A 16,359-nucleotide genomic window follows, 5' to 3' on the forward strand; every position below is an offset into this window, starting at 1 on the left:
ACATAGATGTTTCTTCAGATTTACAGAGAAATCAATGTAGGATGTTGCCAGCTTACATTATTTGCTTAGTATTTTTGCTGTCATTGACAGGCAGTCAAAGATGACAGCCACTGATTTATGTTGTTTTTCTACCTCCTGAAAATGGATAGGCCAAAAGTGACCGCAGCAGCACTGAGTAAAATGTAAAATACTGCACATACTCATTTTATGACTCGGGAGATTTTATCTAATCATGTGAATTTTGGGTGCAACAGTTTATGGGAAAGGACATGTCATTGATTTTAATGAAATAGTAACACTGACTTTATTCTTAGATGTTCCAATCACATACCAAGCAGAAGGAAGCCGGCAAACTCTGAAGGTTTATTTCTACCTTGATAGTTACCATTTTGAACAGCTTCCTCAAAGACTGAAGAATGGAGGGGGGTTTAAAATCCACCCAGTACTTTTTTCACAAGGTAACTTGATTTGTTCCAATTTTTTTCCAATTCTTTCAAATAGTACTTAAATTTCTAAAGCACTACTTACTCTAATTTAAATCCTTTGTAACTATAAGCACATAATTCTTGTATTTAAATGAGTTGTTTAATATGGGCACTTATCGAGAATTTAGAATTAAACTGAATTTAAGAAATGATGAGTTTTGTGGTGAAAAATAGATATACAGATATGTATTTCTAATTTTATACTTGTTATATGATTCCAACACCAAAAAATGAATGCTCTTTCATCAGTATTGTTTTGTTCTTTTGGTTATTAGTGGATGATAGTCAGATCATGAAACTTGCTTTTTAAAGTATTTTGCAATCCAAATGCTGTAGTAACCTTTTCCTGTTACTTCAAATGTACAGATTAAATTATTATCCCCTGAGAATTATGTCTCTTTAAAATGTATTGAAGACTTAAATAACTTTTTCAGGCTTTTGTAGTTATGAGACTGCAAACATTACTGAAGTGATGAATGGTGGCACTGATGCTCAGACTGTTCATAAATTGCAGGCAGCCTGCAGTAGCTCCAGTGCCATTACAGTCATCAAGAACATGGAATTTGATTCACTGAAATGGTAAATGCAAGGTGCTGATTGCCTTGAGCTGCCTTTCATTTCAGAAGGAGCTGACGGTACTCTGTAACTTGCAAAAGGCTTCCAGGGTCCATACGGACCAGGCAGAAGACATACAAATGAAGATTTCAAGGAGGGTTGATAAGTTAGGAGGATGTAAAAGGAAATCATGAACAGTAAGATACATGAAGAGATAACAGAACTTACTGTAAATCTAACCCACGTTTTTTTTTAATAAGATCCCTGAATCCTGACTTTTAAATAAACTAAAAAGGACAGACTTCAGTGGATTTCTTTTGAAGGGATTGAGTTCAGTCATAGAGGGAAATGAGAACAATGAGCATCAGAAATGTTTCTGGAAAGCAGACAAAGAGGCATATGGAAGAGAATAAAAAATACCTTGGTTCAGACAAAATCTTGGAAATACCTGTTCATTTAGATTCACAGGACTGGGGACAGGGATTCAGTGTGCTTGAGACTTTCTTCTGCAGATTTTTTTTCCTTTGTTTCTAGAGCGCCCAAAATATTTGTGTCCTAGTATTAGAAACTTTGCAGTGAGCTAAAGGAAAAGGGCAAAGATTCATTGAAGTGTCACATCTGTTTAATAATTTTCAGTAATGAGAAAGTCATCTTCTTTTTTTCTGATACCAGATTTCTTTAATTATCAACTGTCTTCCATCAAAATAGTCCATTAGAATCCAAGAATTAGAAGTCCTGGTAGATAAGAAGTTAAATCCTAGTGTTTAAATATATATATATTTTTCCCTTACTAATGAATGTATTGAGAGTATTGTTTTTACTTCATTCCTGTGAGGTTTGGATGAGTTGCCATCAAACTAACTCGGTAGATCCCCATGTTTAACTGAAATTTATTAGCTTTGAGTATAGAAATCTTCTGCAAGTTCCCCTGTGAAGTCAATTCTTGCTTTCCAAGCTTAACACAGCTAAGCTATTTTCTGCCTAAAAAAATACAATGGTTTATGATGCTTTCAATTGAACATTTAGAAAATTGTGGTTGTGGAATAGTTTGTCAAGCGAACAAGCTAGTTTCTGTGTTGTTTTATTCTGTGTTGCATAGTTCCATGCCTAAAATTAAGCATGCCTATATATTTGCAGGATTGCGATTGCAGGCATTTTTATAGTTTTAGTGTTTATCCAGGCTATATTATGTATCTTTCCACTTGTAAGAATAGTTTTGTACAAACATATGCTTAAATCCATACATTCAAAAGGGTCCTGATTTACAGTATTGGGGTCTGAGAATGTTGACAGCTCTTGGCATTCAGAATTCTCTGTTTACTACATTAGAATTGTGATCTCAGCAATAAATAAGCTTAATTAAAATATACTTTATTTAAAATTGAAATTCAATTTATTGAAAATTCCTCTTTAGTCTTTTAATAATATAAGCTCTTTTTTATGTTTTAGTTTTTCATAGAATAATTGAATAATTCAGGTTGAAAGAGACCTTGGGAGTTCTTGAGGTCCTGCTCACAGAAGGGTCAGCTGTGAGATCAGACCAGGTTGCTCAGGGTTTTTTCAAGTAAGATCTCTAAACAAGAACAGAGATCGAGCAACCACTTGGGGAGCGTGTTCCTCTATTTGTCCTTGTCATGAAAAAGTGTTTCCTTTCTATCCAGTTACAGCCTCTCTTGTTCCAATTTATGTCCATTGTCTCTTGTTCTGCAACCTTGCACCTTTGTAAAGAGCTTGGCACTGTCTTTTTCTTGACCTCCTCTTAACTAAGTCTAGGTAGGTGGCAGGTAGGTCACCAAAGCCATCGATTACAGGCTGAACAAGCTGAGGTTCCCTAGCCTCTCCTCATAAGGTTCCAGGCCATGACCGTCTTGGTGGCACTCTACTGAACGCTCTCCAGTTGATCAACAGCTTTCTTGTATCGTGGGGCCCAAAACTGGATGCGGTATTCGAGATGCTATCTAAAGAGTGTTAAGTAAAGTAAGGATAAGTACTTCTGTCAATCTACTGACTGTGGTTCTGTGAATACAACTCAGGATGCTCTTGCTCTTCTTTTTTTGCTAGGGCACTGCAGACTCATGTTGGGTTTGTTGACTCCCAGGTTCTTCTGAGGCTCTGTGTTCCCAGATACAGGACTTGACATTTGTCTTGTTCCGTTTCACATTGTTCTTGTTGGGCAACTCCTCCAGCCTGTCTAGGTCCCCCTCTAGGTGGCCCTGCAATTGTGTATATACACTGCATCCCCCACTTTGGTTTCAGCTAAAAACGTGACAGAAGTGCACTTTGTCACCTCCTCCGGATCAGTGATGAAGATGCTGAACAATATAGATCATTATGGTGTTCTGCTTGTTATGGCCCTCTTGGTGCAGACCATGTCCCGTTACCTACTATACTCTAAGCCTTCCCATCCATCCATTTTTTTTCCATTCATTTGTCTGTGCATCCAGACCATAATATCCTAATATTGATTGAAGAATACTGTGGAATGCATGTTTCAGTTTGTAAGGAAAGCTTGCCTTACAAGAGAGCTTTCTAATATATTAGCTAGAAATGCATGAAATCCTTTAAAAAATGGGAGAGTTAGAGTGTACACTATGAGATTCCCTGCCAGCAACCATGAGCATGGCCCCCATAGTGCTGGTAGAAGCAGAACTCTGTGCCCCAGTCAGTCCTGAGAGACGACTGAGTTTCTCACATGGGTGATCTAACTGGATAAAATCAAGTTTATGCAGGTAAAACAAGACGTACAGATAATCAGCTCTAAGTGTGCAGTAACGTGGTATTAGAGAGTTCTGTGGATATTTCTGCATGGTTTGTTTTTGGTGTGGTAAAGCATCAAGGAAGTTAAGAAGTCTTTCTGTTGAAATTTAATATTTTTGCACAGAAGCAGAATTACAAGCTTTGAAAACACCGAAGGGGAGTGCAATTTGCATGTTCTTTCACACTGAATGAATTATGTATTAACTGGTCATATTAAGCAGTACAAGCAGAATTAATATTCTGTGTGCAGCTGAAGCTGTAAGACTGCAGAATGTTTCCATCGGAGATCTGCTTATTGCGTGCATTTTCCGATAGGGTGATGAATTCTTAGAATGAGTATGGATTATTAAAGTAGCAATGTTCCTAATTGTAAAATCTTTAATGCTCCTCCCCCAAACATGTATATCACCAAGAGCCTGTTTTTTATGTTATAATAAGGTTAATCTCTTAACAAGCTCTTGTTATATGAAGATCTTGATTTTTGAGGTTCAAATTTGTTTGAGACTTTTCAAACATTTGATGTGGCTTAGCTAAAGAAAAGATTGAACTTCCCCAAGTATCTAATTTAAAGGAGGGGTGGGGTGTTCTTGTTTTTTTGCTTGTTTGTTTTTGTTTGAAAAGTATTGTTGGGAAGAACATGCCAAAATGGAAGGTTGTGCATTCCTTTTTTGCTCCTTTTAATTTCTTTGTAATGATTGTATGAGAAGGACAGTGACCTATGCTGGAAGTCTTTTTTTGGTTCCTGAATTCTTGTAGCAATATTCATCCTTGCTTTTGTCAAGTGGATACAACAAAGATGGACAAGGAGTCCATCTATAGAGACATACCTGATCCCTGCAAAGGAGCTTATAGGGCAATTTCAGAGATCCAGAGAAATTTACTTTACTTAATCCAGAAGAAGACATTCAGATTATCAGTGGAAATATCTAGGGGTTTAAGTGCTCCATATCCCAAAATCAGGCTTCATAAGAAGTTTTTAGGTCTCCCTCCGTGAAAGTATCTGCATATTAATCCTTTCTTTCTTCTACCGCTTTTTTTCAGTATATATATCAGAACTAAAAAACACATTTATATTCAAGGGGCAGGAGTACTTTAATTAGAACAACTATATTTTCCACAGGGCCAGAAATATAATTTTTCTTGTTAGTGAAATCTTAAGGAGATCTGTATGAATTCGATGACATATAGAAACAGGTCAGCAATCCATGGGGGTCACAGCTTCAAGGCTTAAAAGTAATAGACTAGTCTGTGAACAAAGCTACAAAGAAGGTGAATAATAAATGTTTAATACTGATTTTTCTCTTCTGTGTTCTTCTTTCTCTTTTCATAGCATTGGAAAGCATGGAAGGATATTACTACAGAGACAGTGTTTCAGTAGAAGAATTTCAAGCTCAGATAAATGCAGCATCACTAGAAAAAGTAAAGCAGTATAACCAGAAACTACGGTGGGTAATAAACCAACGTTCCTGAGATTACCTTACCAAGTTCAGCTTTTTGACCCAGTTTCTAAGATGCATATTTAAACTAAAGTGCATTGTATAGTGGTTGTTTTTGTTGCCTGATTGAAAAAGATCCAAGACTCATGGTTCTGACTTTTTTGATTTCTGCACTGTTAAGATTTCATTGAAAAAAAAAGTAAAATAATATTCTTTCCTAAATCATTTTCCTGTGAAAATTATAGCTGTAATTGTCTCAGGGTTGTTTTACTAATGCATATAATAACGGAAACGTCTACATGATCACAACTGGTGTACCAGAATCTCTAAATACTATGATCCGGCTTTTTGGATCATACTTACATGATTTCTACAGAATAGGACTTATAAAATAGTGCTGTTTCCCTCAAAGCTGAAAATGGTTTGTTACCAGTACTAATGGGAATAAGAACGTTTCTGGGTATTTGCATCAGCTTCAGGTATGGATTACAGAGTATGTACTTCCCAGTATATGTAACGATCATGCAGGTGTGTATTTTAGTAAATAATTAATTAAGAAGTTGCACATAAAGACAGAATTTCTGGTGTACTAATCTATTAGTTAGGAAGTAAAATAATGACGGTGTGTACCTAGACCACTCTTGCACCTCATTGTATCTGTAGAAAACACCTGTTTAAATATACTTATATACACGAATTGAAGAAAAATAGGTGTAAATGTAACATCACATCTTTTCACTTTTTAAATCCCTGAATTGGATGGAAATAGTACCATTTGGCTAGACATGTTAAAAACAACAGAGAATAGGAAATAAAAAGAGCTGAAGGACAGCAAAGAAAATGAAAGAGGAGGAAGGAGGATATTTCCTTATCCTATCTAAGTGTATCTAGGTGGGGACAAGCATACAAGTGAAAGTCTCAATATTATTTTTCCAATTCCTTTACCTGTTGATCGACTCCTGTCTTTGGGACATTTTCTTCATAGATTTTGCAAATATATTTCTCTAATATTTTATCAGAGCAGTGGACTTTCTAAATTCTGCTTTAATCCAAGCAATATTGTAGCAAAAGCAATTTCAAAGCCAGTTGTATTCAGTGAATAGTGTATATTTACTTTCTTTGATCCATCTGTGTCACTGCAATTCTATCCTAATGGCAAATGTAGTATTTATTTATTTATTCTGTTTTCCACTTTTTTTTGTTAGTCCTTACTGTTTAGAGAGAAAGAAAAAAAAAGGTTCCTCTTAAGTATTTATTTCACGAATTTTATGTGACAAGTTTTACAGAAAACTTTGGTTATGTCAGTGTTTGGCATAGATGAACTAGCATTGGAAAGTTTTCCCTCAGATGTACAAGGCAAAAATTTTTGTCTTTTTTTTTTTTTTTTTTTTTTTTTCTGTGAATAGGTCTGATTTGGCCCCCATAAAAATCCTAAAAATTCTTCCTGACATTGTTTCAGTGTTCCTTGACCCTGTTTACCATCATGTGTTCTGGTTAGGACCTTCACTCGTTCTGTGGATCTAATGAGATACAGCACTGGTATTTTGACTCACAGGTATGACCAGTTGCTAACCTCCAAGGCCTAGTTTTGCTAAAAGATACTATGAAAAAGTTAGCATTCAACAAAAATTACCAATGGTAGCTCTGTCCAGTCTAAAGAACAGGAAAAATACGGATTTGTTACAGCCTTCTAATGTCTGATAAGAACATTCAGTAATTGATCTCTGCATTTGTTTTCTGGTGAGCTCTACCAGTTTCTTAAATGAGGCACAAGCAGCTTCAGGAATTCACTGACATAATGTGAAGAGAAAAGGAAAAACAGAAAAGCAGATGCTTTGTTCTTGTTCTGCCATTTGCTAGCCTGTGTAGGTGTTTGGACAGGAGAATCTAATAAAGTAACTACAGCAGCAAAAGCTATTAACATTTGGATAATTGCTCCAAAGAAAAACACAAAAGTGAAATTGAATACTCCCTGGAAACATATGCATATGCAATAACACTGGATTAAATTCTTCATGTGGAAGAAATCCTCTGTGTAGAACCACCTAATCAGTAATTAAATAAGTCATTCAAGACACAATCCATAAACCATTCTTTCTCTGTAGAAACAGAATACATTGCTGCTTCTGAAATGATTGTCTGATGACCATCTTACAATCTTTTCATTGATACAGCAGCAGAAAGCAAATGGGGAGCAACAACAGAGGAAAAAGTAGACTCGGTGGGAGAAGAGGAGGGGGACTAGTGGGAGTGAATCCACTGGCTGGTCATGACATTGCAGCTGAATAATCCATTGATGAGAACTCTTGATGCAAGTTCAGCTTCTCTTATCGGTGACTAATTTGAATAATAGTATTCTCATATTGTGAACCAGAGGAGACCGTTTGGGTTGTGTATGTTCCCATTGGCAATGAAACGTTAGTCTGACTTGTGATGGACTCAAGTGGGACAATAAAATTAATAAATGTGAGGTACCCTTGCTTAGATAATTCTTAAATTGTAAGTCAAGACTTGTTAAGAATGAGTACATAAAACATTTTTGAGGAGTGCAATGCTTTTTTTTTTTTGGGGGGGGGTGGAATTGACACTGATGAACACCTCAGAGTTCATTTACAAATTATTTATTTGAATGAATTAAGAGATACATTAGTAGATTTACAGTGGATTTCAAGAAGGATAGCATTTATCCTTCAAGTAAAAAAACCCTGAATCCTAGCTATTCTTGCAAAAATCATTAATTACTAAGGAACTGTGACCAGCTTTTCCACAGTATCAGAAGTGATATAATAAATCCAGGTGCAAAATTGTCCTTCTTGACACTCATTTGAGCAGTCATAAGAACTTCTCTTTGTGGTTCTTGCTTTGGGGCTTCGAAAAATACTACATCAACTACAAAATATTAATCACAAGATTATCATTTTCATGAAAATGCGTGAAAGTTGAAAACCAGTTTTAGAATTTGTTACATACAGAATGAAGAGAACATTCTTCCACCTTCCGTAACTGACTAACCCCTAACTGTTTGAATCTAATGAATTATATAGGGGAATTTTCATTCTAAGGACAGCTAAGAGTTGAGTTTTTCTACAATTCCTAAGGCAACATCCCTTACCCCTGCAATATGTAGGAAGTCCTTTTTCTGAATATGATGTTATTTTAGAAACAAACCAGTTTATGAAATTTCTGAAACTGCAGGGGAATTTTCAGCATCTGGCCCACAATTATTCTTAATGGTGCTCGATTTCTTTTTCACAGTCAGCCAGATTGCATTTATTTTTATAGTTCACCTTTTCTGCTTCTCTGACACTCATAAAGAAAAAAGGTTATACTCAAACTGTATTTGCAAGTTACACTGATGCTGGTAAGTGCCAGCATTGTAAATTTAACCTTATTAAACTGTTTGCTAATGGGGAAACATGTAGTACAACCAAGTGAAAGTAATTAAGTCAGCAAAGATTTTTAAAGATCTTTATTACTGTGTGTTTGAAGCTCTACAGTTGTCTTCTAATTTAGAAGATGACTGGAAAGAACCTGTGCATTTGACCTGTACAGAGGCTGATGTTAACTGGCTATTTTCTGCATTCTCCCGCCTCCTCTTGCTTTCCTCCATCTTTCTCCTTTGCTACTCCCTGTCATTCAAATAGCTTTTCTTCCATCTTGAATAAGTCGTTTTGCTTTTACAGATATGAGAGACCGTTTCTCTTCAGCAGGGAACAATGAACAATGGTATTTGAATTCTTAACTACAACACATGCTGATAGGAATAATGATAATTCATGAATGCAATATAATTACTTGGAATGCTTGGTTGAGTTAAATCTTCTTCTGCACATCTTGAATCATACATGATTGTAAAAGCATGAGGGAAAACTTAATTTATCATTTTTGAAATATTACTCTTTTAAGAATTATTAATTAAAATACATTATGCCCATTATACACTATATAAACAATGTCCATTATATACACTATGAATATGATTTTTATATTTGGTAAAGGTCTCTTTCCTGCGTGGTATGATTCATTATGGTATTTATTACTACATTGCATAGAAATAAATCATATAGTCATTACTGGGACCAAAAGTTTGGTTACAATGCAGACCTGTTAGAAGCTGGGACAAACCTGACATAGAGGTCAGCTGAATGACCATAACTCAGCCAATCTTTGGACTGAGCAGTGGCTTTAAGATATAACCTTTAGTTGGATATGAGAACTGTTTTTACCCTTGGAAGAAACAGGTTTTGGATTAGCTTCCTAGAGTAAGTAAGATGGTTTTAGAATGGACATTGGTGAGTATAGGAATGAGAACTGAGAAAATGTTTGTTTGAGGTGTCAGAGGTTTGAGCTTGATGGCCTAGGATGGGCCTTCCAGTAGTAATGAAGCTTGCTCTTCCAGTCTTTCCTTCTTCATAAATATTTGACATTTTTTATCAGGCAGATCAGATTAATCTTTTCTTTCATTGTAAATGATCTTTTTGAGAAAAATGTGGGTCCCTCCTTCAGCTTTCTATTAAAATGTACTTTTCCACAGGTACTCTTGGTCAGCTTCTTAATCAGAAAAGTCCAGGAATATCTGTTCTTAAGAGCTTTTTCTGGGCCAGGTCTGTGCACACGAGTGATGTATATAAAAGATGGAAGGGATGCTGGGGGCACAGGTCATTCAGGACGGTGCAGGGCCATGGCTGTACCAACTATGTGAGGTGGCTGCAGTATGCTCCACAGCATGCTGTTGATACCAAGAGCAAACCATAGTGGAATTTAGGTGTCTTATCGCTATACTCATTTGGGTTCTGAATTGTCTATGCTGCTAATTTTTAGCTGATGAGAAATTAGTGCAATCATTGGCTACTAGATTAATAGGCATTTTATTGTGTCTTTAGCACCTATGCTTATATTTAGATATCTAAACGCTTTAGAGGTTTGGTTCCCAATAATATGGTGGCTTGAATTGGGAAGATTCAGAGAGGAATGATCAAGGGAATAGATGAAGGTGAGGTTCGGAGAGCTCTGCCTCCTTTTATTTTATCTTTTCTTTTATCCCCAGCATGGCACTTTCTTGTGACTTCGCTGACTATATGATGACCCAGTTCTTCACTCCAAAGATAAGATTGTGCTGCAGGAAAGGCAGCTGAGGATTGCTATCCATCCTCACCACTGGTGTGGGTGATAATTACCACTGTGTAGTAATTAACTTGCCTGTGCATCAACAGACAAAAAAGGCCTGAAAAAAGCATTCTTTCCTTCCTGCCTACCATTCTGTGTGATTTGGAACTATTCTTTGAAGTCAACTGTGTCCAGCATTATTGGCAGCTACTTTTGTGGCCTGCTGTACAGCCATAGCAGAAGAAAAATTAAAGCAAGCAGTATAGGGAAAAGACCTTTTTTTCTTCTTTCTGTTATCCTATGTTGCTGCTCCCTTTGATATAATTTTAGGAGGTAAATGCAAGTCTGTTATGCTAAGGAAGCAATTATAATCAGTGAATCTAATGACAAATGATTTAGCTAACTACCCTCATTACATTGAACATCTGATTACATTGAACGTAATATTTGTCATTTTAAAGTGTTTCATTTACAACATAACTTCAAACTGTTTCTCTTTCTAAAGCCTCCTGTACCTATTTTATGGCATAAGTTGCCTTCTGCAGAATGATGGCAAATTTAATTTAATCCTTTATTCAGGGATATCTTGTTATAATCCATGAGGTTTTAATATTGTTATTTTTGAATTCTTTTCTAAAGACAAGGAAACTATTTCTGCCCGTAGAATTTCTTTGAGCATGGAAAAAAATATGTCTGTGGAATATAACTTCTTTTTATTTATATGTGCATGTATATGCGCTCAGCAGCTTCTCAAGCTGCAGGCTTCTTGGCAAGATGATGTTTTCTGTATCCTGTATAATTTAGTCAAGGCAGAAAACAGACATGATGGCACTCATGGCTTCAGGCTGAAGTAAAATTCTCTAATAGTTACTTTGGTAAAAATGACATAAAGGACATACCCACTTAGAGATAGTTAATTACAGTGAGAGAAAGGGGTTGTTTCTGGAACGAACTTACAGATCCATGCCTGCATTATCGCAAAGACAAGATCATATATCAAACCCTGTAAGTAATGCATTAAAGCCCATCGTAAAACTGGCAGATTTCTTCACCCCTGTTTCCAGTGCAGAACTTCTCCAAACCAAATTGCTCATGCAGTTAGGAAGCTTATGCTGTTTGTTGTCATCCCACTATTGTCCTTTGATTTTAGTCTTACTCTCCTTTCCCCCATGTTTATCTGATTTGCTCATTTACAATTTTCGTTATTGCCACCAAATTCAGAAATTAGTAACCTGAGCAGATTTACAGGTTTCAGAGAGTGATTCCATTAAAATATTCTCTTTTTAGTTCAGTGGGATATTTATGAAGTAGGTGAAATACTATTTTCTGGTTTTTAATACCAGGTATTTGGTATGTTGCATTGTGTTTAAAAATGCAACAGTAAAACTAGACTGCAATGCTATATACACTAATTTATCATGTAGTTTATATGACTATAAAAAGTGGAAATCTGATGCCTCTTAGAATTTTAAGACATGGTTCTAAATGAACTAGATGTTTGTGGCTGAACTCTCTCTAAATGCAAAATCGTTATGAAGGAAAGATTGAAAATTAAGCATTCACTCTGAAGGACATAACAAGGAAATAATAGCTAAATTTGTCTCCTGACAAACATAATGAGAAACATTTTAGGTAGAACAGAAATTGAGATTCATTGCATCTAAGTGAAGCAAGACCAGAGTGAATAGAAAGATGCTGGACAAAGTAAATTAAATTGTCTTGCTGATCTAAAAGATATACCCAGCTGGCTTGAATTTAGATTTGTGTTTTTTTCTCTTCCAGTTATATACTCTTCATGTGAGTGTAAATTCATTGTATCTTCAGACTTTTGACAAAGTATGATCAGTATTTTTTATACGTAATGTTCTGAAATTGAAAATTATGTATCTTGACAGATTACACTAAAAAACCTCAATGACCCATACATACACTGAGTCTTTGCTCACTGAGGTGGACATCTTGTTCATTCTGTTTTCTTTATCCTCTGCAAATGTGGAGAAAGTATATCTACAGTGGTCAGAGGTGAAGCCTTTCTTTCACTTCTGATGACTGATATGAATCCAAGCCTACAGCTGTAATAGAAATGCTGACCATCCTATGACTATGTGTCATGTTATCATTTTAACAGTATATTCCATGTCTGGAATATCATGAGCCAATAAGGGGAAATACACTCTGTGATAGGCAAGTGTGGAAGCAATTAGTTAGTACTAATGTGTTCAGCGTGGAATTGGCAGTTAGGAAAATAATGGGAGAGGCAGAAAGGCAGCTGTAAGTGGTTTGTGGCCCAAGAAATTCCCTTTCACTTAGTAAAACAGGATAGTTTCAAGTGATCCAGGAAGTAGACAGATGGCAGGAGGCTTGGCATACTGGGTTACCCAGGAGGGGCTTACACATCAAATATATGAATTACCCAAGGTAATTTCAGAGCCACACGGTGTTAAAATTTCCTGTTTTGTGTTTCAGGTTGCATAGTAGTAGTTGTGAATGGTGAGAATACTGCTATGTATGCTGTTTCGGAATTTAAAATTGCGAAACTGTTGTGAAGATTTTTTCTAATAATTAAACGTTTCTCTAACCCCTAATAATACTGTACATAGGATTGTATCATTAAGACATTAGGGTTAGAATCCCCTTTACATCCATGATCTTATTTTATCCTGGTACCAGAGCCTTGTTACATTGCCCTTTTTGCTGAAATACATATTTTTCTAGGCATGTATAACATGGAATGTGGGAAGTCCTTGTGTGTTGTGCTGTCTGATTGTTCATATGTACAAACTTCTGTGGAGTAACGCAGTATGCTGAGACTTTAATTGGTAGAGTTATCTTAATGTATTATCTGTGTATGAAAACTATTCCCGTCTTGTGCACCTAAATAGGGATAGAATATTACAGTTTTATTTCTTCTGGACTTGTAGCATAAATAGAGAAACAGAAATACTGCAAACTAGTGTAGAAACACTAGTAAAATGTGGAGGAATCATGCTGTGTTGAAGTAACTGTCAGTTTAAACAGTCTCCGTCATTGCAAGGTATCAACTGTTGCAAGCTGAAGATTTGTAAAATATATTTTCAGATGCATGGTTTCAAGTAAATGGCTTAAAATCACTACCTCTTTGTGTGGGTTTAAAGTGTAGATATACTTGGTAATTTATCATTTATTGAGATTTACCATTTATTAGAAAGAACATGTGACAATTGCCATTTGTTTGCTCTGGCAGCAGATCATTTTCTGCAGTGGGTACTTGATACAACAGAAACAGTTAAGTTTGGAAGCATGTGTATATATACACACAAACACACATGTATATATAAAAATAGATATGCTTCTAAATGTTTGAACACACATATATATGCATGCTATACACCTGGATGCATCTATAATTAACAATGAGATGACAGAATATATATATTTTTATTATTTTTTATTTTTTTATTAAAGAAATAGGTGTGTGTGTATTTATGTGCATATACAGAGAGATATTAATTATGTCACAGACATATATATGGAGCTGAAGAAGAAAACTAATGGACACCAATTCCAACACTCCCCAAGTCTGCTCCTCTGTATTGATGTGTTCTTTGCCATGTTGTTGACCATGCTTCTTGAATAACTTGTGACCAAGGGGCTGAAAATCAAGTAGCATTCAAATATATTTTGGGGGGTTGGACCCAATGATCTCTGGAGGTCCCTTCCAACCCCTACAATTCTGTGATTCTCTGATATTTCCATCCTCCTTTTGAAGGCAGTATAAATTTCTGTATATGTATGCCACAGTTATGAAGACAGTATAAAAGACAACTCTTTGTTGTAAAAGCAGCAAAGCAGCCCAACTTGACTTTATTTAATGCTGTTTAATCCAATTATCTCCGCTCTGCCCCCAATTACTTCTTTGCTATTCTTATATTTCAAAGACAGGATGATTGACAGATAGGATAACTCTAGGGGCTTCCTAGAGCAACAGTCTGAGAGTAAGTCTAGAAACTTGGCTTTTCTTGAATTATTTGAATGTGCAAAGTTCTCACAAATGCATGTGTCAAATTCAGTTGTCAAGCCTCCTTGGGCTTTTGTTTTCAATTTTTCAAATTTTCAAGCTTTTATGTGTCCAGATCATTTTTGTAGGCTGTCCTGTAAAATGCTTCCCTAGGAAAAACAACGATACTTTAGCGTCTCCTTTGTATGGAGGTTCCAGGAGAATTTCTGGAAAAAAGGAGAAAAAAAAAAAAAAAAAAGAATCATTTTGTGATAGTGTTTTTCTTTTTGAACCCTAAGATGTTTAGTACCTCAATCCATAGTAAGTTTTCCCTGAGATATTTGTCCCTTTATTTGACATTTTTACATAGGAAATGTCTTTAAAATTGGAACATAGCAATAATCCCCTGTTGTTATAATGCTTATTTTTTTTTTTTTACCTTTTTTTTTTTCTCTTCTCTTTTAAAGAAAGGCTTTTCTACTACAACTTAGAGAAATGGTAAGGCTTTTAGTAGCAAAACCAGCGTCACAATTGCAGACAAAGAACTATGATTTCATTCTTGATCATTTCAAATGGATTAGAAAATATTGTCCAAATTGGGCATCGTGCCAAGATTGCCATTAACTTTTCCCATAAAATATGATTAAGGACCTTAACAAGCATTTGGTAATTAAGTGAAGTGCTCTGGAAATTTATATGCTGTCCACAGTTTGTCATGTTCTGTAAAATACTGAAGACAGTTTTTATGAAAAGCAATAAAAATAAAGCACTTGAGGAACATCTGGGAGTGCTATCTGATTGTGTGAGGGGAATAGTTTCATTGGTAACAGGATATTTTGATATTTAAAATTAATGTTGTGTATAGCTGATTTTTGTTTGTTCTTTAGGTTAATGAATAACTGTCTGAATTAATATAGTAATTCCTATAATTGTATATCCTATTCTAGTGTCTGTGTTGCTTCATTCTGTACCCTGAGTTGATTATTTTCCATGTACTCCATTAATGTGTGTACTGTGCTGTATTTGGTTTTTGGTTTCATTTAATGCAGCTGAATTTGCTGAAATAATAGCCCAAAGAGAATGGAAGTGCTGAACAGACTCTGAATGAAGCACATTTTCCTGTAGCGTAGCAGGAAAAAACAGTAGAGGCTTTTAGTCTGATAATGTCCAGTGGATAGCAGGATGATGCTTTGGTTTTTAGCTTTGTTAACAAAGGAAAAGGTTGGCGTGTTGCTGCTGAGGTAGCTTTTATGTGCTGTGGCCACTCGTAGTGATTTATGAGTAATTTTCTCTGCAAACCTCTTTTCCTTCCAATAGTCTCCAGCTTCCTCTGACACAGAGTACATTCTGGACTGTACACAGGCTTAATGGAATAACAGAACTAGATTAGTTTTCTTTGCTGTGCTTTGAAAGGGGATTAATTCATACCTTAAAGCTGGGGGAAGATGCTTTTCAACACTACAAAACTATGGGCAGCAAAATCTACTAGAATTAGAGGTGAATGGATTTTTTTTCTAATCAGTGCAGTTATTTCAGATTGTTGAATAGTAAAAGGCTGTGCAAATTTGCAGTCTGCACCCCTATTTTGCAGATATGAAACTGTGTGAATAACTTCACTCATGGATAAAATCATTTTCATTTTTTATTACAGTTAAAATTTAGTTACCACATTCCACGGGGCAGCTGGATTTCAGTTCCAGCCTGGGTCAAGACTTTGCTGTGACCTTTAGCCAGGTCTGCTCCTTGTGCACAGGCACTAGACCTGATTCATACCTTGAGGTTTCCACCAGAAAATATATATATATTTTTTTCCCCCCCTTAAAGGTTCCATATTCATTGTTTTTGGTTCTCTGTGTGTGTGCTTGTGTTTTATTTTTAACCTTGGCCAGAACTGCTGCAGGGGTAGGTGTTTCATGATTCTCACTGGAGGCTTCATCTAGTCAGGAGTCCCAGTCAATGTTTCTATTTGCAGTGACCCCAGCAGTTTTAGGAGCTTTTCAAACAACAGAACAAGTCTTGAGGTCTTGTCGCTGTGATATGTAAG

At 35.9% G+C, this 16,359-nt stretch overlaps 1 protein-coding gene across 1 annotated transcript in view; it reads left to right on the forward strand.

The window, feature by feature from the left end:
• Positions 1-16,359, forward strand: part of PREX2 (phosphatidylinositol-3,4,5-trisphosphate dependent Rac exchange factor 2) — a 172,743-nt gene that overhangs the window by 129,181 nt on the left and 27,203 nt on the right. Inside the window, exons 34-35 of the mRNA XM_035563072.2 lie at positions 315-458; positions 5,128-5,242. Coding sequence (XP_035418965.1) covers positions 315-458; positions 5,128-5,242 — 259 coding nt within the window. The remainder of the gene's footprint in view (positions 1-314; positions 459-5,127; positions 5,243-16,359) is intronic.

This window comes from Cygnus atratus, chromosome 2 (genome assembly GCF_013377495.2).
Source record: "Cygnus atratus isolate AKBS03 ecotype Queensland, Australia chromosome 2, CAtr_DNAZoo_HiC_assembly, whole genome shotgun sequence".
Taxonomy (NCBI): domain Eukaryota; kingdom Metazoa; phylum Chordata; class Aves; order Anseriformes; family Anatidae; genus Cygnus; species Cygnus atratus.